The sequence below is a fragment of the Temnothorax nylanderi genome, unplaced genomic scaffold (genome assembly GCF_030848795.1).
Source record: "Temnothorax nylanderi isolate EJ_2023f unplaced genomic scaffold, tnyl_v1.0 TNYL_tig0204_pilon, whole genome shotgun sequence".
NCBI lineage: Eukaryota > Metazoa > Arthropoda > Insecta > Hymenoptera > Formicidae > Temnothorax > Temnothorax nylanderi.
The window spans coordinates 1-27689 of record NW_027249266.1 but is presented as its reverse complement, the minus strand read 5'-3'; the positions used below and the strand labels follow the sequence as shown (position 1 = coordinate 27689).

The window sequence follows — 27689 nt, the reverse complement described above, 5'->3', positions numbered from 1 at the left end:
CCCTTAGAAGAATACTATCACAGTTCAAAAAACTTCGATTTTGAGTTAAGCCCATAAAAAGTACCTACGCTTAAAATGTTACCTAATGTGCTATAATACTGTCACAAGCCTATATACGAAATTCGCTACACGGACGGAGCAGAAGTCGTTATTTTTTTAAACCGGTTACGTTGCGGTTACTGGATAAATAGTATTATAAGTGAATTGACAAGTAAATCATTCCAGACCTCTTGAAGAAACAGTATAAATTTTATCATAACAAAATATCATAATTGTAATTGCGTTAATTATCTTATAATTTAAAAAAATTTGCTTTTCCTCTCTCCTCAAAAGTATGAATTTTTCAGTTGTGGCAGTATTCTTTTAAGAGTACATGTAGAAGAAAATGTAGACAATATTATCATACTTATAATCAGTATATTTATTTATTTATTTATTCGTACATCATAGATATAAATAATTATTTATATAACGCAGCAGCGCAAAGCCTTGAAGCATGATTGTTTACTTTCTTAAATTGTCAACCTTCTTAATTTTTATTTTAACCAGTTATTCTTTCTTAGCCTGACTTTATGGTGTCGTAAAGGTGGCTTGCAAGAACACCTGCAGCCTACAAAGAAAGAAGAAACATATCAAATGATAGGTTTTAGTTCATGATAAAGCAATATTTTACATCAATGTAAAATTGTATAAATTGACAAATTAACCAAGCTTACGACATTAGCTACAAATCCTTCAGGAGTTGCATCTCCAACTAGGGTCGCAATTTGGCCCGCATCTGCTAAGGCTCTTTCGAAGATACCTTTGGCGACCTCATGAGCAGGTTCAGCCACAGCTAAAGGATGAGCCAAGGGACTAGCCCATGTCAATGCGCCGCTTAGACCTACGACGATTACCGCGATGAACAAAAATTTCGGAACTTTCATTGTGCTGTACTCTAACTTCGCATCACACTTCTGCTGTTTTATACCCTGCGACTAGCCGATTATCACCAGGAAATATTTTGCTCGGGGATAAAAAATTGTGAGGCGCAGTTTAAAGTTAGATATATTTTTATTATTCATAAAGCTATAACTTCCGATATTTTTATATTGATACATAAGCTATCCTTGAAATAATGCGAATTATGGTTGCGCATGAAATGCCGAAATGTCACGCTGTGCTTCATAAAGTTAAAAAAATGAAGTTGACTTTTGTCTTATAGTTATAGAGATCCTCGAGTAAGAGATTGGACACCATTCATCCACCATATTATTCAGGACACCTATGGCGCGTTTAAAAAAAATGTTTAAATCAGTTTAGTATCTATATAGTTTATTAATAAACAAAAAATAAATTTAATTAAAAATTCATAGTTCAAAGAAAATCTTATTTTTGGAAAAATTTAAAAATAAACACGTTATAATAATGTGTTCAAACAGCGCGGAATATATATAACTACTATATCAAAATTATTTATCTTCCTATTTATATTTTTAAAGAAGCGAAAGCATTTAAAACATTGACAGAAAGCATTAGTTAGAGATTATATCTTATATATATAATTAACCTATTAACCTCTTAACCTATACCTAACCTACTAGCTTCCTCAAAATTTTTGTTTATTTTTTAATGAAAGAACTTTAATTACTTGCTATAAATTATTACTTGTTAGCATAAAGTTGGTATCATACAAGTACGATTTCTTGAATAATTGTACGTTGTTTGCATTGAACTTATAAATCTCGCAAGAGCCAAGCAGAAACGTTAATATTATCATTAATAAAGATAAATTTCTTTACACTAAACATAATTTTCAACCTATATTGGCATTATTATTACAATTTTGATGCAGTATCTACCTCAGTATCTACCTTAATTCGCTAGAGTTTAAATATTTTCATTTTGTTAAATAATTATAACTGTAATGTTTTGATATAATACTTTATAATTTAAAAAAAATAATTTTTTATTTAAGTATATAAATATTTAATAATGATAACTTAAATTTACCTCGTAGTTGTCCTGAACAATATGGCTGATCAAAGTACCAATCAAAAGTTGTCTAAACGGTATCCAATCTCTTACTTGAGGATTTCTATCTTATAGTAGAGTCCCTCTAATAAGAGTCGCGACACGTAGCAGCAACTTTTGATTGGTTCGCATTTTCGGCAAAAGTACGTAAAACAGAAAGAGAAAGCGATATCAAGTAACATACATTCATATCGCTTTCTCTTTCTCTCTTATTTTGCCGAAACTCAAGATGTCGCGACTCTTAAGCCCCTTGCACAATAGGCGATAGCGATAGCGATAGCGACAGCGACAAGGTTGCCGACAAAGCTATACCTTTGTCGGCAACTTTGTCGCTGTCGCTATCGCTATCGCTATCGCCTATTGTGCAAGGGGCTTTATTAGAGGGACTCTATCTTATAGTAGCCTATAGCGCCATCTATGATGAAACGAATAGTGCCATCTTATGTCTCCTTTAATTTCAAAAAAGTTTCGCCTCAACCATTTTTTCATAGAATCCATATTTTATGAGATATTTGTGAGATATTTGTCATTAATGTTATAAACGATTCACCCTGTGTACAGGGTATTGGAAAAAGGTGGTATCAAATTTTAGGAGCATTACTACTCGTGAAAACAAACCGAAAAGTCTTAATAAATATTACTCTAAAAACTATTTATTTCCGAGTTATAAAGCACTCGATGAATTCTCCATTCATTTCACACGTATAATGCATTGTATAATGTATTACACGTGACCGCTCGTATACTCGTCCTTCATAAGCTTCTATGGTTGACGATTAATGAGTATCGTCGAACTTTTGGAAGATATTCCTCTTCTACCCAGACAACAAATGGTTCATTCGTGATGGTGCCCTTGCGCATTTCCTTATGATTGTTTTAGACAACATTTGAGCAATTATTTTTAAGAAAAGTGGATAGGACGTGGCGCTCCAGTGTGTGCTACCTTGCTCACCGGACTTAGTAGTAGTAGTAGTAGTAGTAAGTGGGTGGTTCCACTTGAGCCCCCGACGGTACCTAGATCCTAATGATCCTTTGTACCTCCCCACTCTTTTTTATTTGCTAAGTGTTTTGGGGCCAGCCCTTAGCCTAGTACCAGGTTTATCAGGTCTGTCACCCTAGCACTTTTCCAAATCTTGGTGTCTTTAGGTACTTGCGAAACGGAAGTGATGATCGAATTATGCCGCCAGCAACTCATACTCGTATTAAATAAACAAATAAACGTGAAATTCAGTCGTCATATTACTGGTGGAGATGCGGGATATAAATATGTCGTTAATTAGCAGCTAAATTACTGCGCAATCCAGAATCCAGATATTTCAGTTATGAAATGCAGATAAATTCATAGAATGGCATTTTTGCTAATTTAATAAATATATTTTTGTATTTTTACATTTTATACATTTTTATGTATTTTACATTTTCTTTCTCTCTATTTTTCTCTTTCTTTCTCCCCCTTCTCTCCTTTTCTCTTTCTCTTTTCAATGATTGGTAAAAATTCTCTTTGTATTAATTTCTTATTTTTTACTATAGATTTATATCTGGAAATTTTATCAAAACAAATTAAAGAATCAACTATTCTATTTAAGAAAATTAAATTTTTAACAGTTATTTTTAGTAAAGTTTTTTATTTAAAGCATTTAAATTTAAATTTAATATTTAAAAGCTTCAGATATTCAGAATATCTGAAAAATAAGGGCTTAATTAGAGAAATAAATTCTTAATTCTTAAACAAGTTGAAATTTTTTTTATATGAAGAAAATCCAAGGTAAAAGAACCTAAAAAAAATTTTTCTTTATTAACCTATTTAGACTCTTTTGATGAAATAAAAAAATGATTTATCGTATTTTAAAATACCTATGGAATTTTCATAGGTATTTTAAAATATTACCTATGGAAGATAGAAAAATAAAAACAACATTATAATACATAGTACAATTAAAATTTACAATTTTGTGCTTAAGCTACATATTATTTTATTGATACGTTTATTTCGGTATCATAATTTTACGATTTAACATTTATTCAACATAAAATATTAAAATAATTTTATGTTGAATTCAAGCTTTGACGTATATGTGCGAGTGTGTCCGCTTATACATATATCTAAATATTTATTTCTTTATCAAAATTCATGTGGATTATATCAAATAAACTGAGGACGAGCGTGGCCTAGTACTCCTAGTAGACAGCGCACTGATCTATTGAGCCAAAGGTCCCGGGTTCGATTCCCGGTAGAGCTAGAAAAATTAGATTCGTTCGTTCTCCTCTCGGAAGGCAATGGCAAACCACCGAGAGTATGTTTTGCTAAGAGAACTTATCTAAAAAATCTAGCCGTTCGGGATCGGCGTTAAACTGTAGGTCCCATACACAATGTGTATAATCCACGTGCGCAACACATGTATATGAAGAGAAGTCACCACGCTCGGACACGAGTAATAGGACTGAGGATGGATGGATATCAAATAAGGAAGAAATAATAACACACACCTTCGACGAAATGGTAACATTAAACACAATCGAGATATGCAGATCACATAAATTTATACTGCCTTGACGTGACATTTTTATCAAACAGTCGTTGTAATTTTAATAGTTATATGCGGTGCATTGCAATAGAAGTCTCTCAACTGTATTTCTAAGAATCAAGAATCTGCATCCAAAACGGCATATTATTTTCTAATACTTTTAAAACCCAAAATAAATTTGCAATAATATACAAATAGATTTTAAATGTAGATTAATTAATATGTAAAATTTACCGCAAAAAAATATTCGAAAGTACTGTAATAAAATAATATAAGTTTCTTCGTAACAATCTTATCTTATTTTCTATTAAATTGTAATCTTTATACACAATCTTCTTACGTTGTGTCCGTTTTCTTCTAATTTTTTGTCAAGATCTATAAGTTTCGTACTAAAGTATAACGTTATAGTCATTAATAATACTTTAGAATATTGCCAATCATATTTTTACACCGTATGGTTTTCTTGAAAAAAAATATTATTCTTCTTTTTTTCTTCTCTTTTAATATTTTCTTTGATGAAAAATGTTTATTTTTATGTGGTTCTTCCTCGACAAAACTTTTGCAAGTCGCATTTGAATTTGTGATTTTATAACAGTAGAATAGAAATTAGAAGATGGACAGAAAGGAAAATTAAAGGTGGCAATTTTTATTTTCTCTCTCCCTTCCTCCCTTCCTCCTCTCTTCCCCCTCCTCTCTCTCTCTCTGTCTATCTACTGTCTGTCTGTCTTAGCTAAAGGTAATCTTTAATCAACAATCTCACGAAATTGACGGCAAACGGTCGTTAATACGGCTCTTCACAATTCAATATTACCGCCATTGATGCTCGCGTAATTACACATTTCGGCGAATTAATCAAACAAGATCCAACTCGACACAATGAGCGATCGCTTAGGCGATGTTCCTGGATTCTATTTAACGGACATAGTCGAACTCGAAATCAAACTTCAGCGTTCCGCATCCTGCAAGCAACGATATTAATGCCGGGTATTTCCGTCGATTAAAGCGCGACAAATGTTCTTCAATAATTAATAGAATTTATTGATTAATTATTGTTTACATATGCGATTCATAAAAAAACTTTATACCGTTTTCTTCTAAAATAACAGTATCAAAGAGTGATGGAGTCATGAAAAATAGAAATCTTTGTAAGGTATCGATTGATAGCAAAATGCAAAATGTGCTAGTCCTATTGATATTGCATTCTTTGTCGTAAAGATCTTATCAAAATAAAAAGATATTTAACGCAAAAAACTTGGAGTTAACATCCCATCATTATATTATCTTTATATTATATCATCATATAATATTATTGATGTGTGTACTTGGCACATTTTTTGAAAAGGTAATTTTTGAACAGTAAAACATTTAACACATAAGAACGAATATTATCGTTTCCAGAACGTGTTTACTTCGTTAACCCACGCTGCATCGAACGATGCATAAAATGGTTTCTATTTTATACATGGACTTTAAAAAATTAATATGAACTATACGTGTAGGTATATACAGATGTGTGTGTACGTCTGCGTGCTAGGTACATATATTTATTTATTTATCAAAATCCCTGGATTATATCTATAAGGGAAGAATGAATAATAGAGAGGTGACAGAGTCTGATTATTCGAGTGGATGATTGTAACATTTGTACAATACATAAACTTTGTTGGTTTATTTTGTGTGTAAAATTTGTAGGAAATAATCGTGTCTTCCACGGTTATAGCGCGTGTTGCGATAAAGTCACTCAGCAGCATTATAAATGAATGATATTTGAAGCAAACGTGTGAAATATAAAAAGTAAAATTGTATTATTTTATCATTACACATTTTTTCAGAATACATTATATACATTCAAGTTATTATAAATATTGATTGATTTTCCGATGTCGTTGTGCTTTCACTGCCTATTCATATTAAAAGTTTTATGTTTGTAAAATTTTAATACGGAATATTTAATAAACACAATGTGAAAAAAAGTTATATATCTCTCCAGTTTTCTTCATCGTTTTGAGTTTATATTTTTTAGCTTAAAATTCTTTTTATAGCTTTTTATAGCTTTCATGATTGAAATTGCACAACGAATAACAATTTTCATGATTAGTAAATTTTTAAATACAGAGTTTATAATTGCACTTAAGTGCACAAACATTACTTCTTTATAAAAATTCTTTATAAAAATCATCAAAATATATATCGTTATGTTTATGTGAAAATCATAATATCTGCTAAAATAAAACTTAATATTTAAGAAAAGTTGTAGAATAAAATTTATATATAATATAAAATTATAGAGAGAATACATATATTGTTTATACATATACATATATAAACAATATATATAGTTATATATTAATTTGGACAAAAAAATACATAAGCAAACACTTATTGTTAAACATAACAATATGCACATACATATAGAAGAATACTGTCACAGCTCAACTTTCGAGATTTTGAGTTAAGCCCATAAAAAGTACCTATATATCCTTAAAATGTTACCTACTTGCTATAATGTCACAAGTCTATATGCAAAATTCGCTACATGGAGCAGAAATGTTATATTTTTTAACCGGTTATGTTGCGATCACGGGACGAATATAATGTCATACATAAGTGAATTAACAAGTAAATCACACCAGACCTCTTCAAGAAACAGTATAAATTTTATCATAACAAAATATCATTATTGTAATTGCGTTAATTATCTTATAATTAAAAAAAATTAATTAAATTTGTTTTTCCTCTCTCCTCAAAAGTATTAATTTTTCGGTTGTGACAGTATTCTTTTAAAAGTACATGTAGAAAAAAATGTAGACAATATTATCATAATTATAATCATTATATTTATTTATTTATTTATTCGTATATCATAGATATAAATAATTATTTATATAACACAGCGCAAAGACCTTGAAGCATGATTGTTCACTTTTTTAAATTGTCAACCTTCTTAATTTTTAGCCAGTTTATCCAGATATAGCCTCCCCTAATTTAGTCAAAGCGTACGCTGCAGCAGGAAATCCTAACCCCTACAAAGAAAGAAGAAAAATATCAAATGATAGGTTTTAGTTTACGATAAAGCAATATTTTACATTGATGTAAAATTGTATAAATTGACAAATTGACCAAGCTTACGACAATAAGCATAGCTCCTAAAGGAGCAAGAGGTTTAGCTTCGGCGAAAGCTTCGGCCATAGCTTTAGCCACAGCTTCAGCTTCGGCCGTAGGTGAAGGATGAGCCAAGGGACTAGCCCATGTCAATGCGCCGCTTAGACCTACGATGATTACCGCAATGAACAAAAATTTCGGAACTTTCATTATGTTGTACTCTAACTTCGCATCACACTTCTGCTGTTTTATACCCTGCGACTAGCCGATTATCACCAGGAAATATTTTGCTCGGGGATAAAAAATTGTGAGGCGCAGTTTAAAGTTAGATATATTTTTATTATTCATAAAGCTATAACTTCCGATATTTTTATATTGATACATAAGCTATCCTTGAAATAATGCGAATTATGGTTGCGCATGAAATGCCGAAATGTCACGCTGTGCTTCAAAGATTTAAAAAAATGAAGTTGACCTTTGTCTTATAGTTATAGAGATCCTCAAGTAAGAGATTGGACACCATACATCCGCCATATTATTCAGGACACCTATGGCGCGTTTTCAAAAAAATGTTTAAATCAGTTTAGTATCTATATAGTTTATTAATAAACAAAAAATGAATTTAATTAAAAATTCATAGTTCAAAGAAAATCTGATTTTTGGAAAAATTTAAAAATAAACACGTTATAATAATGTGTTCAAACAGCGCGGAATATATATAACCACTATATCAAAATTATTTATTTTCCTATTTATATTTTTAAAGAAGCGAAAGCATTTAAAACATTGACAGAAAGCATTAGTTAGAGAGAGTATATCTTATATATATAATTAACCTATTAACCTCTTAACCTATACTAGCCTCCTCAAAATTTTTGTTTATTTTTTAATGAAAGAACTTTAATTACTTGCTATAAATTATTACTTGTTAGCATAGCTAACATTAGCTATAATTTGGACAAAAAATATATAAGCAAACACTTATTGTTAGACAAGAATATTCATATTTATTTAAGTAGTACATCGCACCCTTAGAAGAATACTGTCACAGTTCAAAAAACTTCGATTTTGAGTTAAGCCCATAAAAAGTGCCTAACGCTTAAAATGTTACCTATGTGCTGTAAATGTTACCTAATACTGTCGCAAGCCTGTATACGAAATTCGCTACACGGAGCAGAAGAGTGTCGTAATTTTTTTAAACCGGTTACGTTGCGGTCACTGGATAAATAGTATCATAAGTGAATTGACAAGTAAATCACACCAGATCTCTTCAAGAAACAGTATAAGTTTCATTATAACAAAATATTATAATTGTAATTGCGTTAATTATCTTATAATTTAAAAAAATTTGTTTTTCCTCTCTCCTCAAAAGTATGAATTTTTCAGTTGTGGCAGTATTCTTTTAAGAGTACATGTAGAAGAAAATGTAGACAATATTATCATACTTATAATCAGTATATTTATTTATTTATTTATTCGTACATCATAGATATAAATAATTATTTATATAACGCAGCAGCACAAAGCCTTGAAGCATGATTGTTTACTTTCTTAGCTTCGGCTATATCTTCAGCGAAAGCCATAGTGTTAGCCTTTCGTTATGGCATGCTGAATGAACGGTAGAGTCAGTAATCCCGACTAAAAAGAAAGAAGAAAAATATCAAATGATAGGTTTTAGTTTACGATAAAGCAATATTTTACATTGATGTAAAATTGTATAAATTGACAAATTGACCAAGCTTACGAGAAGAAGTAGAGGAGGAAAAGGTTCAGGTTTGGCTAAAGCTTCGGCGAAAGCTTCGGCCATAGCTTTAGCCGCAGCTTCAGCTTCGGCCTTAGGTTCAGCCACGGCTAAAGGATGAGCCAAGGGACTAGCCCATGTCAATGCACCGCTTAGACCTACGACAATTACCGCGACAAACAAAAATTTCGGAATCTTCATTGTGTTGTACTCTAATTTTGCATCACACGTTCGCTGTTTTATACTCTGCGGTTAGCCGTTTATTACCAGGAAATATATCGCTCGGATAAGAAATCGTGAGGCGCAGTTAAAAGTTAGATATGTTTTTATTATTGATAAAGCTCTCTCTCTCTCTCTCTCTCTCTCTCTCTCTCTCTCTCTCTCTCTCTCTCTCTCTCTCTCTCTCTCTCTCTCTCTCTCTCTCTCTCTCTCTCTCTATAACTTCCGATATTTTATATTGATATACATAAGCTATCCTTGAAATAATGCGAATTACTGCCGCATGGTTGCGCATGAAATGCCGATTTGTCCCGACTAGAAATTAAGGTAGGGTCCAAATGAGCGCCATATAATGTTTACCCGATTTACTTGTCGGGACTTGATACTACTGCCTTATCGAGACCCGAATAAGTATGTAAGGCTGTTTCCCTAAAAGGTCCTTATAGGCTATCATAATATTTTTAATATAAAAAATAAAGTATTTCCTAAAGTATTCACTTTTCGATTACTTTACCTTGATACTTTTATACGTAGAATAATGAAAGGAATCGATTGCTGTAAAAAAACAGATACAATTTTTAAAAAATGTTATTGCATTTTGTAGACGCATTCAATTTATTATTTAAAATAACAAATGTAAAAATTGATATTATTATTCGATTTCTTTCATTATTCTATCTATAAAAGTATCAAGATAAATTCATCGAAAAGTCATATACTTTTTGAGATATTTCATATTTTATATTAAAAATATCATAACAAATTTTCTTTTTAGCGGATTTTTATGAAACTCAATACTCAGGCGTTTTTTGGGTCGTTAATTACGAATCTGGAGTTAGAATTACAAAATTGGAAATGTCAAATCCAAGATGTCGGATTAAAATTACAAAAGCAACCAATTTCTATGCAACTTTGTATTTGGAGGTTTTTTTGGGTCACTGATTACGAATATGAGGCTAAGATTACAAAATTAAAAATAGCGGATCAAAATTGCAAAAATCAACCAATTTTTGTGAAACTTGGTACTTGCAGTATTTTTAGATTGCTGACTACTATGTCGAAATGTTCTTTACATTTTAAATATTCCAGACCAATTATTTCGCGACCATAATTTCTATCCAAAATAAGCACTTTACCCTAAAAAATTAGATGATAAATACACAATAACAATTAATGTTGAAAGTCAATCGCGTTTGGGAACGTAAAGATTGTGAAAAAGTAGTAAATTATAATTTTTCTTTCCGTGGTGGGGTCATCAGCCCTACGTCCAACCTGGAGGACCGAGTGGCGATCAAAACATGGTCGCAAATAGGGAGTACACCTAGCAGTTGCCAGCTATATGTGTGGACCAACGGCTTAATGTCTCTCTTTCGAAAGACAGAGTCTAGTTTTACCATACGAGAGTCCCCTCGTTTAAATTCTCGAATCTCGTGCAGAGAAGTGCAGTTAAACATATGAAAATTCCTGTGATCAGGTGGACTCAAACTCAGTTCTTCGTGATTACGAGTCTAACTATTGCCACGCTGGATGTAATATCAAAATTACAAAATTTAAAATGGCAGATTTCAATATCCGAAAAAGTCGCAGGAGCCAAATTCCAACAAAATCGACTTTTCAAATCTTGATCCGCTATATCTGCAGTCATTAGTTTTCTCACATACGTAATCAGCAATTAAAAGAACTCCCAAGTACCGCGTTTCATAAAAATCAGTTGATTGCAATTTTTACCTGCCATATTGGATCCGACATCTCGGATTTCAAAATATTCAAATCTTGACTTCAGATTCGAAATCAGCGATCTCAAAAACCCCCGGATACTTAGTTTTGAAATGTCATTTATAGAGACAATTTTTTGACTGCAGGACGTTTTACAGAAAACAATTTTTTTATTAGAACTTTAGCATTGAGCTGCTGATAAATAGTGTCATAAGTGAATTGACAAGTGAATCACAGATCTCTTCAAGAAACAGTATAAGTTTCATTATAATAAAATATTATAATTGTAATTGCGTTAGTTATCTCATAATTCAAAAAAATGGAATCAAATTTGCTTTTTCTCTCTCCTTAAAATTATGAATTTTTCAGTTGTGACCGTATTCTTAAGAGTATATGTAGAAGAAAATGTTGACAATATTATCATACTTATAATCATTATATTTATTTATTTATTTATTCGTATATCATAGATATAAATAATTATTTATATAACGCAGCGCTAAGACCTTGAAGCACGATTGTTTACTTTCCTATGGCCTTCTCTATGGCCTTTTGAATGAACGGTAGTAATATCGTTCCCGCCTAAAAAGAAAGAAGAAAAATATCAAATGATAGGTTTTAGTTTACAATAAAGCAATATTTTACATCGATGTAAAATTGTATAAATTGACAAATTGACCAAGCTTACAAAAACAAGTAGAGGAGGAATAGGTTCAGCCTCGGCCACAGCTGTAGCCGCAGCTTCAGCTTCGGCCTTAGGTTCAGCCACGGCTAAAGGATGAGCCAAGGGACTAGCCCATGTCAATGCGCCGCTTAGACCTACGACGATTACCGCGATGAACAAAAATTTCGGAACTTTCATTGTGCTGTACTGTAACTTCGCATATCACACTTCTGTTGTTTTATACTCTGCGACTAGCCGATTATTACCAGGAAATATATCGCTCGGATAAGAAATCGTGAGGCGCAGTTAGATATATTTTTATTATTGAGAAAGCTATAACTTTCGATGGTTAAATTCTAATTGACATTTTATGCTAAATCGTGATGAGTAAAAATTTTGAAACTTGCATATTTTGGCTTTGTACTATAGTACTATACTGTTGATAAGATATATTTTATAACTCACGACAAATCAATTATTATCAGTGAAAACAATATTTATAAGCCAGATAAGAAATTGATGGGAGAAGTTAAATTTAATATACATATACACTTTTATTACTCATGAATGTACGATTTTACATGATATAGAATGACACATAGAGCGCTCTAAAACACGTGTCATAGAATAACACATTGAGTGCTCTAAAACGATATTGACTAGTATTTTTAATTATCCGAATAAAATGTGGATTTTTCTTCAAAAAGAAAAAATCTGATATAAAAAATCTTACTGTGAGATAGACGAAAAGATTCATAGGACAAAAGGTAAAATCAATTTCCGTGATATGGAATACGGACACGGCACGTGTCACCACCGGTTTAGGACCCTACTGTGAAAGGTGGACGGTATCGGAAAAATGACAGTATTCTAACCGGGCAGTCACACACACAATCGGAGAACAGATAACGAATGTAAATTACGACGCCATGTTTCCAAGTCAGTTTGCATCTCGCGTCTTCAGGAAAATAATTCAAAGGATTACTTTTTTAAAACTGAATTTTGTCTATTCATCAATGGGATTTATTTGATAGGAATATTTAAAAAATTACACCATGCAAATATATATAGCTCCTCCTTCCCAAATTAATCATATGATAGATACTCATTATCTTTACATTTATATATTTTTAGTCTTAATTATTATCCATATTTTTATTTATTACTTAGTTTTATTTTTTAAATTTATTTTCATTTTTCTTTAAAATTAAAATTTTATTTTAATTCTTTTCAATTTGGTTTAGTTTTATTTTAATTTTTTAAATTTAGCTGTGCTCTTAGATATTGGATATTGAAAATTCGAAAGACAGGGTAAACATATATGATAGCATCCAATTTAACTTTGTCGAGGAAAAGATTGTTTCAATTTTCGACAAGTAATATTAAAAAATCGCTTGTTTTCTAAATACCATATCTTTGAAAATCCCGAATTCAAAAAGAGGGAACTTCAAAGATATGGTATTTAGGAAACAACAGTCTTGATATACATATATGATATATATCAATACGAATATATATCAAGATAACACTTATAATTTCACGCAAAGCTCTTTCGCAATCACACGACGTGCGTAGTTCGAGAGGATCGAGAAAACTTCTCGCTTACTACCGTCGTCGAAATTAGATCGGAACTTCTTACTTACTACGCAGATGTAAGTTCCTCGCAGAGGGCAAAAAGCTAGAACGAGGTGGCAATTCAAGAGGTCGCGGTCGGTGTAATCTTCAATCAAAGTAAAGCCTCACTTACCGCATTTCACTAATATAAATGACTTTTTCAAAATTAATTTTTCGTTGTTTCGACGAGTTAATTCGAATTTCAGATTCTATCACATTGATTTATTAAAATTAAATTCGTATGTTAAAATTTCATATTAATCTTGAACGAATTTCAACGCGAGGGGACCTTGAAGAGGCGCACGAAACTGGCTCACCCGTCGTTGCGTGCAGTCGCTCCTGCTTTTCGCGTGATCGCCGCCTTTCGAGCAGCGCGCGCCCTCGAGGAGGAAGCGATACCCTCGAAGAGGCGATTTCGAGAAAACGAGAGCGTGCAGTTACAGCAAAATCGCGCGCGAACGCGAAGGGAAACACGTGCGCGGCCTCGGTGCTTTCGCGCGAAGGCCGCTCGTCGTTATTACGTGCCCCGCGAACCGATCGATCTCACGCATACGAAGTCGAACAGTGGTATGTAAGAAGAATTCCTCTCTCTTTTTTTACCTCTCTCTCTTTCTCTTACAATTTTTGACTTATAATATAATTATACGTGATGGTTGTCAATCAAATCTTTTGCATATGTATATGTTATAACATACAAAATATAATATGCTAATAATTCATAAGTAACATTTGTGTTTCCTGTGAGCATAATATATAACACTCTTTCCAATAGGTATTGATATTGTAACGGTCTTACAATTTCTCTTTATTCAAGTAATCAATCCAGTACGATATGTGCATTATATATATTGATGGAAGAAACATTTTATTAATGAATCAATGAATATTTTATATATGTTTCCTTGTGTGCTTCTGAATTCACAGATAAACGTGACGTAAACTTTTGTTCCCACCTCCTTTCATTCGGTACATACGGTGATGCGAGAGTTGCGAAATGTGGCATCGATTGAGGCGGGAATTGTTAGCGAGCGTGTGCAGTTATTGAGATAAATTAGTATAATATGCCGCTAAGGTTGCAGCAATAAAACGTCATTTCTTTTCTCGAGATCGCGGATCAAGGTTTCCTTAATCGTCATTCTTCTGCGCGTTCACTATACAAATCATTCACTGAAAGATTTTCACTTCTCATATCAAGCTTCTTTTAAATAATATACTCTGTCCCTCCTTTATAAAGTCTTTTTATAAAAGAGTCTACTTTTATAAAGAACTTAACTTTATTAGTGCGCTATAATTATTTATGTCTAAAACTGCATTTATATGTGCAATCCAAAGCGACCTAACTGCTGTCATTCGTGGTAAAAATAAAATTCATGAATTATGCATTCCTTAGCAGACCGCCCGCTTTCTATATATTATAATTAGCATCAGCCGCTGCACCCTTCTCATGTTATGTCATGTATGCAAATATTTGCACGGCGCAAAGACAATGCAACTCCATGCATATCCGAGCTCGAGCATCCGGATATGCGACCTTATATCATCCGGACAATAGAATCGTCCGGAGAAGTAGTTAGCGAATGCAAAACAATAGATCTGTTCGTTTTACTCTTGCATTTCCCTGCACTTTTCTATATTTGAAACATTAAGCAAATTGAAATAATAGTGAAAATTAAATATTTTGAAATTTCTCAATTAAGTCTCTCCACTTTCTCGAAAAGGGAAAAACAAAATTAAAAATGTATTGAAAAAATATCAATGTATGTATATGTGTACATATGTGTATATATGTGTATATGTATATGTGTATACATGGTTAAAGAGCGCATGCATGAAGGGGTTAATATTATATATTATTATTAACTCACTTTACGTTATATTATGTCGTACCTACATTGTATGTTTTCGTATAAAATTGCTTAATTAACTGTATAAATTGCTTAAATAACTGCAGGTACTGGAGTCAAAGGTCGAACTGACGTTCTACGGTTGCATTACTTTAGGGTAGGAACTTTGTATGTCAAATTGATTTCATGTAAAATTGTTCACATATATCTCATATTGTTATTTCGCACATATATTGCATATATTTTTCCTTATTCTATCTGAGTAAATGTGGGTGTTTCAAGTCAAAGGTCAAGTTATCGATATCCCGCATTTGTATCCCTTACTCTACGACGCGTTGAAATACACAACGGAAGGGCGGCACTATGCGAGAAAGAAAGAGAGAGAATTAAATGAGAAAGAGAGAGAGAGAGAGAGAGAGAGAGAGAGAGAGAGAGAGAGAGAGAGAGAGAGAGAGAGAGAGAGAGAGAGAGAGAGAGAGAGAGAGAGAGAGAGAGAGAGAGAGAGAGAGAGAGAAAACGAGAGTGTTCGAGGGGGAGAGAAACACGGCGCCGTGGCGAACGTCGCGACGCTCAGTCTACCGGCGTCGTCCGAACATGTACGATCCGTCAAGGCGTTACTACTCGCCGCCGCTCGAAATCGCCGCCGCCGCCGCCGCCGCCGCCGACGACGACGACGATAACGGGGACGACGACGGTCTCGTCGCGACCTTGCCCGCGAAAGATCGATCCGGCAGCATGTCGCGGATTAGAGCGGAACACCGATGTCCTAGGACTGATCCTACCAACGTTCCGCTAACTAACAGTGCAGTTTAAACCTTTGAAGAATTGTGCTTGATAAATCTCTGCCCCCCATTGTTTACGGAAGACTTTAGAGAAATACTCAAGTGCCCAAACAGGCACTGAGATTCAATCGAGATCGAAAACTCGATACAAGTGGTACTCAATAGTGTTCAGTAGAAAATTTAGTAAAAAGAAGTTATTTAATTGGAAGAAAATTTAATCTTATTTTGTTTGCACTGCAATTAAATGTTGTAATTTGTTTTCATATTAATTACCATAATACAATATCATAAATTAATGAGAAACAAAAATTAATTACTTAAAATTTCATTAAGGTTTTTCTTCAACCATTCAGAAGTCTGAATTATTTAAAATTTAATCAAGTCTCATTCATAAAATTAATGTTTACTTGCTTGTACGGAGACTGTTCCGCTTCTTGCTAGATGCTTGTATATACGCAGCTAAAGTGTTGCGGTTAAACGGCAATACTGAGCCTCATATTGGAATGATCAATAATAATAATAATAATAATAATAATAATAATAATAAAGTCCCGTTGACTGCGAGTAGTGCTGACTGATGTTGGCGGAATTGATCTTAGATCGCAGACCAATCGATCTGAGATCGAGACCGCGAATGCGAAGATTGGCGATTTCTTCTAATGCGTGCAAAGAGTATCGTTCTTATAAGGGTGATTTAATTCAAATCATTTTATGCCTTCTCAATGGTAACGGAGAAAGTGAAAGGGTTTTGATTAATTGCTTCACTGTTTATGAAACAAATCGGTTCGTTATCGGCACTGATAACTCTTATCAGGCTTATTGCGAACCATCCTCTTTTGCAGAGGTGGTTAAAAAGCAGGGAAGAGCGCTTGCGCCTCCAGTAGCGTCCTTGGACGCGGTTACTTGGAGCAGCGTCTAGACATCAAGACGCGCTTTTAATTTCTTCGTGTCTTTAAAATGGATAGATGGAGTGACGGTTAAAATAGCGAGTGATCTGTTGGTTTTTCCTCTCTTCAAGGCTGCCAATTCATCGATCTTTTTACCGCGTCGAGGCATCGAGATAAACTTAATCTTCAGGATTTTAACGGGGAGAGAATTATATCCCAGCGATTAACGTCCGAAACTTTCATGACAAACTTCTATGACAGTTTAACGAAAATTTTAATTCTTGCTATACACAGGCAGTGAAATAAGCTTAATCCTCTGAACCTAATTTTTGAGGTGTATTATGGCATTTTGATTGATATCCGATTAATACGTTGATAATATTATAACAATAACAAATTTTAGCTTATATACGCGCGCGCGTCAATTTTCTTCATACTGACTAATCTTTAATTTATTGATACTTGACTATTGTTATCAATATTAATTTTATTGGTAACTTGATAGTAAACTTTTGTACTTTTATAATTTAAAAAAATTTCATGTTTTTTATATTGTATGTAAAAATGTATTTTCTAAACTTTTTATATATTTTTCAAAAATATCTTCATATATCTAACTTCTAACTCTTTCTTCTGTCCTGTATTTCTGTATTTCTAAAAATATGCTTTAGCTCCGCATGCGTAAAACGCGTTGGCCGCAGTTCAATCGTCATTCCTATTTACGTTTAGACGAATTGGCACTCAAACTGACAACCTCGCGTTACAGTATTACTGATGTACCAGGCTTTCAGTGTCATTTAATCTGGCTGTAAACCGGAAACCACATCGGCATTCTCATTATTCATTCTCTGAAGATTAATTTTGCTCTCTCGACGTTAAATTATGTTCCGTGAATTTTGACATTTTCTCTATGAATATATCCGGCTTTTTTCAGATCCCCAGATTTATCGAATATACTCGACTTATAATATTTATACGAAATAAAAACTTTCCCTCTTGACCTAAATGTTCAAAATTTTAAATCACGTGCACGCAATTCGCAAACAATAAATCTCTTAAAATACAAATTATATCTCGCTAAATATAAATTATTTACAACAGAAAGAACAAATAAAATTTCATAAAAAATCTAGCCGTAAATTAAATGTATATGCAGAAATAAGGATATAATTCACAAAAATAAAATTAATTGTGAATCTGATAGTGGACAATTAATAGTACAGAATTATCAAAATTGTTCGCAGTTTTCGAGTTCTGTTACGCGAAAATAATTTATTTTAAAATTATGTAATCTGACATTTTACAACGACATCTCTCACAGAAACAAAACGTAAATTGTCGAGCGAGAAACACGCTCACATCAATTGAATCGTCGACGACATGTGTCGATATTTTTCAAATTTTAATTTCTAGCCTTCTAGAGAGAGAGAAGGGATCTATTGACACATTGACGTGCGGAGCGCGAATGTGTGTCTGTCGATCTTTCAAAACTTTATTTGCTTCCACGTTCTCTCAGATGCCAGGCGTGGAGGACAAAGAAATCAATTCGCCACTCGAGAGGTTAACTCAAAGCCGCTATATATGTATATCGAATAGATCGAGTAGAAAATATTACAAGGAGAATTATGACAATCGCGATTAGAGATAAAGAACATAACATTTAAGACATAAAAATAGATGGTGGAATATGTTTTAATTAAAAAGCAAATGAACATGTTATTTCTAATAAAATACAAAATTAGAAATCTTGAATAATGTTCAATTGAAAAATGAAATAAAAATTTCAAACATTCAACAAGTAAAACGAAAGAGAAAAACAACATTATTTTTTATCAAGCTTATATGTGCAAATTCTATAGTAATTAATTTTTGACACAGAAAATATGTGATAAAAATAAATTAATAATAAATTAATTAATAAAGTTAATAAATATATCAATAAAATTTTATGAATATTCAAAATAAAATAAATATTTGCGAGATTATTTATGAGAAGATAATTTTATTCATTTCAGAATATTTAACATCATGAAATGAAAAATTGAGAATCATTATAATCCTTTTCTATTTTTCTTTCTATCATCTTCTCCTAAATATTTCAATTTTGTATCCGTTTTCGGTAACAAAATTTACCGTTAATTTCTTCAGTTATTCTATTTTTAATGACAAAAGCAACACTGATACTTCATTGTGTATGTGTACACACACTCATATACACAGCGCGTAATTGCTAATGGGCTAGCTAGAGCTAGAGTCATCTCTATGAATATTACAGTATGTAAATCCAGGCCTCTCTTGAACTTGTTCTACTGTCAACTTCTCCTTACCCTGACCCCCTCTCGGTTGCCTTACCATCCGCGTTTCTATCGCCCAGAGGAGGCCGAACATCCTCAAAGCCCATGGTTATTAATATTTAACGCTTAATAAGGAAATATCTCCCTCTAGAGTTGCCGTGAAACTTGAGATATCATCTCTCGGCAAGGAAACGGGGCCTAATTTGCCCATCAACTAAGAAAGTTAAAATTATAGGGTCTTGCATTGCGAAATCTCATGACACTTTAACATCTCTATATGTAAAAGTTAATAATCACATACATAAAAATTTTTAAATAATAAATTTCTATATATAATAAAACATTCACACACACACACACACACACACACACACACACACACACACACACACATACACACACACACACACACACACACACACACACACACACACACACACACACACACACACACACACACACACACACACACACACACACACACACACACACACACATATATATACGTGTAAGATGTATAGTATTGTAGATAATTATTTCTCAAATTATAAATTTTGTTATTCTTAGAATTCTAAAAATATATCTTTTATAAAAAAGTTCTTTTATATATATTTTAGAGAAAAACTTCTTTATTATTATATAAAATTGTAACATTAATCCGTGCGTCATTCAGAATTATGAATGTAGAATAAGAGGCAAATATTTTTCTCACAATTTTCAAATTAAATTCTCGTCAGAGGCAAGTTTAATGCGAGGAGCCCGAAAATTTCATAAGTTCGCGTAATGAAAAAGTGGTACATATAAGCTGCATCTTGAAAAACCCACATTAAAATAGATTACGTACATTTGTATTCCTACTTTATATTCGAAATTTCAACTACTTTCAACATAAGTATTCTACATCTGTTGTACGCATTATACACATTTGTGTGTGTATCATTATTAAAATTTCAAAAAGTACCGCCGTGACGTAAATATCTTTACTAACAGAAACGAGATGTAAATTCGCCTCCGTGCTGTTTGCAAAATTAAAATGAGTCACTACTCTTTCTTTTCTCTTCGAGCCAATGCGGTGTCTTAATCATCTCGAGGCGTGTATATAGAGAATATAAAAACTCAATCTTCACGGAAACAACATTAGTTATCAATCACCACGTATTTATTAATCGCAGAAAATATTTTAATATGTACATATTATAAGGAAAGAAAAAAATTATCTAGCGTATTTGTTTCTTCCTGATTTTTTATTTTATTAATGATATATATTGGAAACAATTTAGTTTCGCCGTGACAGCATCGCCAAGATATGGCCGTAACTAGGATCATGTGATTACGATAAATCGAGCAACCGAAATTGCAGCAATTACCCGGGGAATCTCCTGCAGTTTCGCTCAAGTTTTGTCTTTCCGATACCGTGGGAGGAAGTTTCTCGCGAGGAAAGTTGTGCTGATAGGTCGATGTCTACGTCAATTTTGGCTATAAATATTAATGAACTGTCGGCAGTTGGAAACTGTCGCCTTCCGAATTTTGAGCGAAAATTTGATAGATTACCTAATTAGTCGTAGATCATTAACTTTGCGGCGAAGTTAAGTTGTTGTGATAGACGTTGTCATGTATTTATAATAGGGTGAGATTCAAAAGATGTATCTAAATTTCTTGCTTATTTCTATGCATGTCTGTGAAAAATACTAATGTACCAAATATTAATCCAAGTCAGTGAAAATATTTCAGAAATAGTTAAAAGGATACAAAAATATAACAAGTTTATATTAAATATTAAATACCAATTAATCAACTGAAAAATCACACTAATTTGTTAGATTAAAATAAAAATTAATCGAAAGGTATTAAATTAGATTGATAATCTACTTTAATCGAAATCAGCATTAACGCATCGATAAAAGCGAGATTAATGAGAAAGTCGTGATTATTTTTTAAGTAAATATATCAGTAACAGAGTGTCATATTTATGTATTTTGAACCGTCAATACTCGATTCGTCAGTCCGTCGCTATAAAGAAGTTGGAGGACCCTAAATTATATACATGTGTAATCACATGAATATAAAACGTGGCGGTTCCAAGAAAACGATGGAGAAATCGTTGATGAGACGTTTTTGTGGTCGTTAATAACATAGTCAGATATATGTACAGATAATACACTCGCGGCCAAAAGAGGCACACATAACGGCCAGTACGATTGTAATTTCGATGTTCGCCATCACGATTGGTAACTGGGGAACGAAAGAAAAGTTTCTGTTAAAAAAAATCCGCCATTATGTCTGCACTGGATTTATTACCTTATTTCTTACTCCTTGTAACATTGCGATAATTAACCGGTATTTTTATCATTATCAGATGCACAAAAAGAATAATTAAAAATAATGATAATTGAGACATCATTTAATTTCTATTTTATCTTATGAATTTATATATATATATATATATATATATATATATAATTCAACGTTTTATTTATACATTTATTTTAATTAAATTACCTAGTATTCCAAAACATATTTACGACATTGTTTACCAGATTTACCTATGTGAATATTTTCTCATTATAATTAATCCAATTAAATTGTAATATTTCGTTTAATTAGTTTATTTCAAAGCATGACATTTTTCTCTTTATAATAATTTTTATAACTCATACTCTGTTGTAATTATTTCCGTATTTTAAATCGATCTTAAAAAAAATTAGCTTATTTTTTAATCAAATAACATTTCTTCTTTTAAAAACAGATAATGCACATTATCGAACGAACAATGAACGATCAAATTTACAAAGTACAAAAAAGACTTTCACGAACAACGTAAGCGTTATAGAGAGATTTGCTTTAAAGTACAAAAATACGAAATTACATCGCCACTTAAAATGGGTGTAATTTAATATTATTATGGAAAGTGATTGTGATAACTGGAAGACTCTTGGATAACAGTGGACAGACACGATTGGATTGGAAATGATGAAAGTGATATTCTCGTGTACAATATAAAGCTTTAACTCTCGTCTTAGAAACGAGATACTTAAATCGCCATCGTAGCGCCATGATCCAGAAACGTTATAAAAAATCGGCAAACTTGTCGATGGATATTGATAGATGAACATTTAATATGATATTGCGATTTTCGATCTGGGATGGAAGTCAGTGAGCCTCCGGATGAGGAGGTCTACCCAATACTCAATCTTTCTTCGAGCCTCGAGAGTGTTCCCCTTTATCCAAACAATCTGAGTGTTATCGTCGAATCAAGAAACATCACTCTAATTGCCCTTAAGGGCGTCATAATGATCAGCATCATCGTCACCGCTCTGTTAGGCAATGCTCTGGTGATCGCCAGTGTCCAAAGACACCGGAAGTTACGAGTGCCCACCAATCGCTACGTGGTCTCCTTAGCGATGGCGGATCTCCTCGTGGCGGTGTGCGCCATGACGTTCAATGCTTCCGTCGAGCTTTCCGGGGGTAAATGGCTGCTAGGAAGTATCATGTGCGACGTGTGGAACTCGATGGACGTTTACTTCAGCACCGCCAGTATTCTCCATCTTTGTTGTATCAGCGTCGACAGGTATTACGCGATAGTAAGACCGCTGGAATACCCGGCCATTATGAGAACTGTGACAGTTACTGCCATGTTGAGTAGTGCTTGGACACTGCCGGCTCTGATTAGCTTTATACCTATCTTCATGGGCTGGTACACCACACAGCAACACCTGGACTTCCGTCGGAAGAATCCACAGGTAGATTAGCCAACACCGCTTCGATTAAAAAATTTATATGGATTCAAAAATTAAACAATTTAGGAATTAGTTTTTTCAATTTAAGGACGCAAGAATTAACCGAGATTTTTAAAAGATTTGATTTGTTTGATTTGATAAAATCTTCTCTTTGCTCGAGTCTTTGCTAATATAATAATCATCATTACAATTTACTAGTTTATGTAATTACACAGTTCATTAATCTCATCTCGATATCCCGACACCATATTTTCCATCATTTCTTTTCTTATGATCTGCTATTTATGATTAATTCTTTTTTCAAGTCATTAATCCAGATAATCGTAAAATTACTTTTCTACTGAAAACTATACTAAACTAAACATAGAATCTTTCATGAATATAATATTTAATATTTAATATTTTAGTAATATTTTCAATAAAAGACAAACAAGGTGATGAAAGAATTTATTTCTCAAGAGTCTTAAATCAATATTTAAAAGTAGTGATTGTACCTATTACAAAACTTTTGCAAGATTAAAAATACTGTACGTATACGCTACCAAAATTTCTATATAGAAAATGTCCCGTGGATTTAACACGTTTTGGAATTATAAACTTTAATCCATATTACTTCCTTCATCAAAAATAGCGCGGACACCAGTTCTGTGTTTACCGTCACAAAATTTGAAATAAAATTTTGGTATCACTCAATCTCTCAAAGCAAATCAATACATTGTTTCAGGACTCTCTTTCTGAAGGCTTCGCTTATCGAAGCGTTAGTTTTCTACCTACTATCATTCACTCTTTCATAGATTATATCAAAAACGATTTTTCATTTCGATATTCTTGTAACTCCTATTGTCCTCCTATGCGTGTTGTTACTTTATTGTCATTTCCCGATCCAATTGTTTGGCGACTATGCTCAATCAATACTTGTAACACTGTCTTTTATATCTAGAAGAGAGATAATTCACAATCAGATAGATAAATATCCATAAAAAATAATCAATATTTCTCGAAAAAATTTTTTACTTGGAATATATTTGCTTTCGTTGCAACAGTACGTTGTTTACAACGTAAAATATTTTATTATGTACATTTTAAATAAAAAATAATGTTAAATTATTTATAAAAAAGAAAAGGACAAAAAACTTACAGAGAAAATGCTAATAATTATTTGAATAATAATAAAATTATTGGAATAGCAACAAAATAATAATAAAAGCATGTAATTTTTTGTCGGAAATATAAAGTGTTATCTTCCGCAATAATTAATTTTGATGTGTAATTGCATCGTTGATATCTCGACTATGTGAATTTGTTGCGTTTAGCAGAGATACAAATTGCGATATATAAACGATATTATAAACGATGTAATTTATATCTATATACTATTACGTTCACGTCAGTCTTGTGTGAGCTATCGATTTTTAATCGACGGAGCACTGTCGGAAAACTGCCAGCGATAAGACTCATTTATCACGAGCAACGTTTTTCTTAGCCATCGCAGTTACTTACAACGTTTCTAATTCCCTCGTAGTAATTACTGGTTTCGAATTTAATTGATCTTCACCATAGAATCAAATTAATCGCTGTATTTAATAAAATAAATTAATTCTCATATTTTACAACTGAGCTATATTAATACTGTCCTCATACCAACGGCGACATAAATTAAGTACCTGCGATTAATATCTTACTCATAATAATTAATATTCCTTAACAGCTATCAATGTAGGTGGTTTACAATGTTATACCCCTTATCAACCTAGGATTTAATGGATTTCCAGATGTGGCATCAAATTAATTTCAGCATTTATCTTTCCTTCAATAATATTTTTTTAATGATTAGCTCTTAATCTCCGTCGTTACGGAAAGACTATAATACTTCAGTTTGTATCAATCCCTTAATTACAGCGAGATTATAATTTCATATCGTAATTTGTATCTCGCTAATACCACGTTGGCTTTTCAAAGTCAATTAGATACAAAGCCAATAATTGTGTTAAATATGTATAAAACGGATGCTAGTTTCATCGGTAATTATCGTGTAATTAGCGCAAATTACCTCATGTTACCCTTGGCAAAAGCAATTTGTTAGCGTTGGCGTTTGCCCAACGCTAAATAAATCAGCTATGACGCCATATTCTTTAATGATGAGAGAAGGACAAAAAATTGAGGACTTTTAAAAGAAAAAGGAACGAAGGAGAAAAACTATAAAGATTATATTCTCTTCACACTACAAATCCAAGTGTGTTATTTTAACTGCGAAGCTCTTCTTATACATTTCTTGCCGTTTTAAATCACGTCATTTTAACATGGTTGAACGTATTAACTTTTAATTTAATACGATTAAACATGTTAATTTAACACGCAACAAAACATATATGTAAACGAGTTTCAGGCAAATGTGTCATTTTTAAAGTTTATACGTGTAGAAATAACACACTTGACTTATACAGTGAAATTTCAGTATAAATATTATACCTTTGAATTTTTGATACTTTAATAGTTATTTTAGACTTTTAATATCACAGTTTCGACGATCTACAATTTTACTCAGAGACAACTATTATTAAAGCGGCTATTAAAAGAACGATAAAATAATGACGGTTATCCCTCCTCTCGATCATTTAATCCTACATTCATGAAGATCGTATGTCGAATCTCCCGCTTTTCCATTTTTTAACAGGTTCAAAAACCATTCTTCCTGGTCTATTTAGGTCATTTTAAGTGATGTTGTAGTACCGTATAAAACCGTATGTAATCATAAAGTCGAATTGCAAATTTATGCAAAATATTCTGAAATTTCTCTACACTTTAAGATTATTTAGAAGTTTCTCACATATATTACTTTGTAAAACTCGTTCTCGATGGTTTATAATTTGTGAGTGGGCGAGGGAACACATTCATGATTATCCTACGCGTTTCGTGCGACTGAAGCGTTCCGGCTTCTGCGATCTCCAGATTTGCATGTTCGTGGTGAACCTCCCGTACGCGGTGATCAGTTCCTGCGTGTCCTTCTGGATCCCGGGTGTCGTGATGATCATTATGTACTGCAAGATCTACAAAGAGGCGATCAGACAGAGAGCGGCCCTCAGTAGAGCGTCCAGCAGCACGGTATTGAATAACGTCCATGTGCGTCGCTCCTCCAGCGGCTCCAGACATCACTCTAGGACGTCGCATCAGCTGCTGTTGCATCCGAGCGACGCCAGCGATTACGGAAGACCGCCCTCTTACAGAGCTTCAGCGGCGGAGCTCAACGTCGAGAACGGTGAGTGCAAGACGGACCAGACGAGTAAAAACTTGAAGCAAATAAATTAAACACAGAGAGTTAAAATAAAATAGCAAAGAGAAAAATAGAGAAAAAATGAGATAAAAAGTAAATTAAGTATAAGATATAAAAAATATCATAAAATACTAAACAATGGCGAAGAAACCTTGCGAATTTTGGGAGGGTGAGAGGGGGAGGCACGTCCTCCTGTATCAAGGTGCACGGAAAAGCATCGAAGCGGGAATGGTGTCCCTCAATTATCGGTGAAATTGAGCGGTGGCGAATTCAATTGCGTTTCCCTTCCATCAGTCGTCTCTCGTCAAAAGGCCTTAATGCATGCATTGTTCAGCCGACGTGCACAAAGCGAAGATTCGTACTTGTCGCCCGCGGCCACTCGCCTTTTTTCTCGCTACGCTTGATACGTCGAAAAGACAACCGTGTAATCATACGATTCGGGAGAAATTCGCTCGGATTTCGTAGCAAATGACACGCAGCGCAAATATGCACGGTGGGAACGTTCATACGTCGGCATTTTAACGACACAAAGAGCATAATAAAATTCTCCCGACAAGTGAGTTATACCTTTTCAGTGCACACATTTCATTATAACAGTAATAAATTCTATCATTTTCATGCGTGCAGGACAGCTTAAAGGTTCAATAATAAAATTACCCGTCGCATTAAAATTTTTAATATCCTTCCTCTCTTTGATCAAAACTTTTAGTTTTAATTACGATTAGACAGATAATATTACAAGAAGTATTTATATGTATTATATGTGCTTGCGATTATTTTATGTTAATATTTTAAAAAAACAAAATGTAAAGAATTTAAAAATTATCGCTTTCTTAAAATTGTTCAGAATATATTTAAAACGTATAAAAAGTGTGAAAAAATAAAACGTTGTATTAAATAATTCATTTTTAGCGTTTCGGAAGATATAATCACTATAATATTAAACGCACCTTGATCCGCGTGTGTGACCTTATAGCCTTCTAATCTATATTTTTATCGGAAGACTTTCATGAATACAACTGTGTGTGTAAAAAATCGAGGCTGCATGCGAAGAAATAATAATGTTGGAATGCCTTTATATTGAAATTTGGTAATGAATAAGGTAATGCGCGCTACACGCGGTAACGAGAAATCATTTTTTTTGCATTGAATCGACGATTTAAAAGCATGTTTTATAACGAAACTAAATTTAACGATACCTCTTTCCAAAGTACGCGCGAGTCGGAAAACGTTTCATTAAGTTTTTAAATCGTAAATAGCTGAAAATCTCGTAAGCTGCA

General features: G+C 32.9%; 1 protein-coding gene and 4 long non-coding RNA genes across 5 annotated transcripts; 1 reads left to right on the top strand and 4 right to left on the bottom strand.

Moving 5' to 3' along the window:
* Window positions 1–397: 397 nt before the first annotated feature.
* LOC139778986 (uncharacterized) lies at window positions 398–964 on the bottom strand. The gene is made up of 2 exons (XR_011719755.1): window positions 717–964; window positions 398–610 (listed from the first exon to the last, which is right to left on the bottom strand). It is a non-coding gene; the product is annotated as an uncharacterized lncRNA (long non-coding RNA).
* A 6388-nt stretch (window positions 965–7352) lies between these two features.
* On the bottom strand, window positions 7353–7910 carry LOC139778990 (uncharacterized). Its single transcript, XR_011719758.1, has 2 exons — window positions 7668–7910; window positions 7353–7561 (listed from the first exon to the last, which is right to left on the bottom strand). It is a non-coding gene; the product is annotated as an uncharacterized lncRNA (long non-coding RNA).
* A 1166-nt stretch (window positions 7911–9076) lies between these two features.
* On the bottom strand, window positions 9077–9731 carry LOC139778983 (uncharacterized). Its single transcript, XR_011719754.1, has 2 exons — window positions 9385–9731; window positions 9077–9278 (listed from the first exon to the last, which is right to left on the bottom strand). It is a non-coding gene; the product is annotated as an uncharacterized lncRNA (long non-coding RNA).
* Window positions 9732–11739: 2008 nt separating this feature from the next.
* On the bottom strand, window positions 11740–12219 carry LOC139778987 (uncharacterized). Its single transcript, XR_011719756.1, has 2 exons — window positions 12005–12219; window positions 11740–11898 (listed from the first exon to the last, which is right to left on the bottom strand). It is a non-coding gene; the product is annotated as an uncharacterized lncRNA (long non-coding RNA).
* A 5378-nt stretch (window positions 12220–17597) lies between these two features.
* LOC139778985 (octopamine receptor beta-3R-like) lies at window positions 17598–26394 on the top strand (the record flags this gene model as incomplete). Its single annotated transcript, XM_071717178.1, has 3 exons — window positions 17598–18667; window positions 22148–23141; window positions 26088–26394. Coding segments are annotated over exons 2-3 (904 nt in total), but the record flags the coding sequence as incomplete, so codon positions are not given.
* Window positions 26395–27689: the final 1295 nt, after the last annotated feature.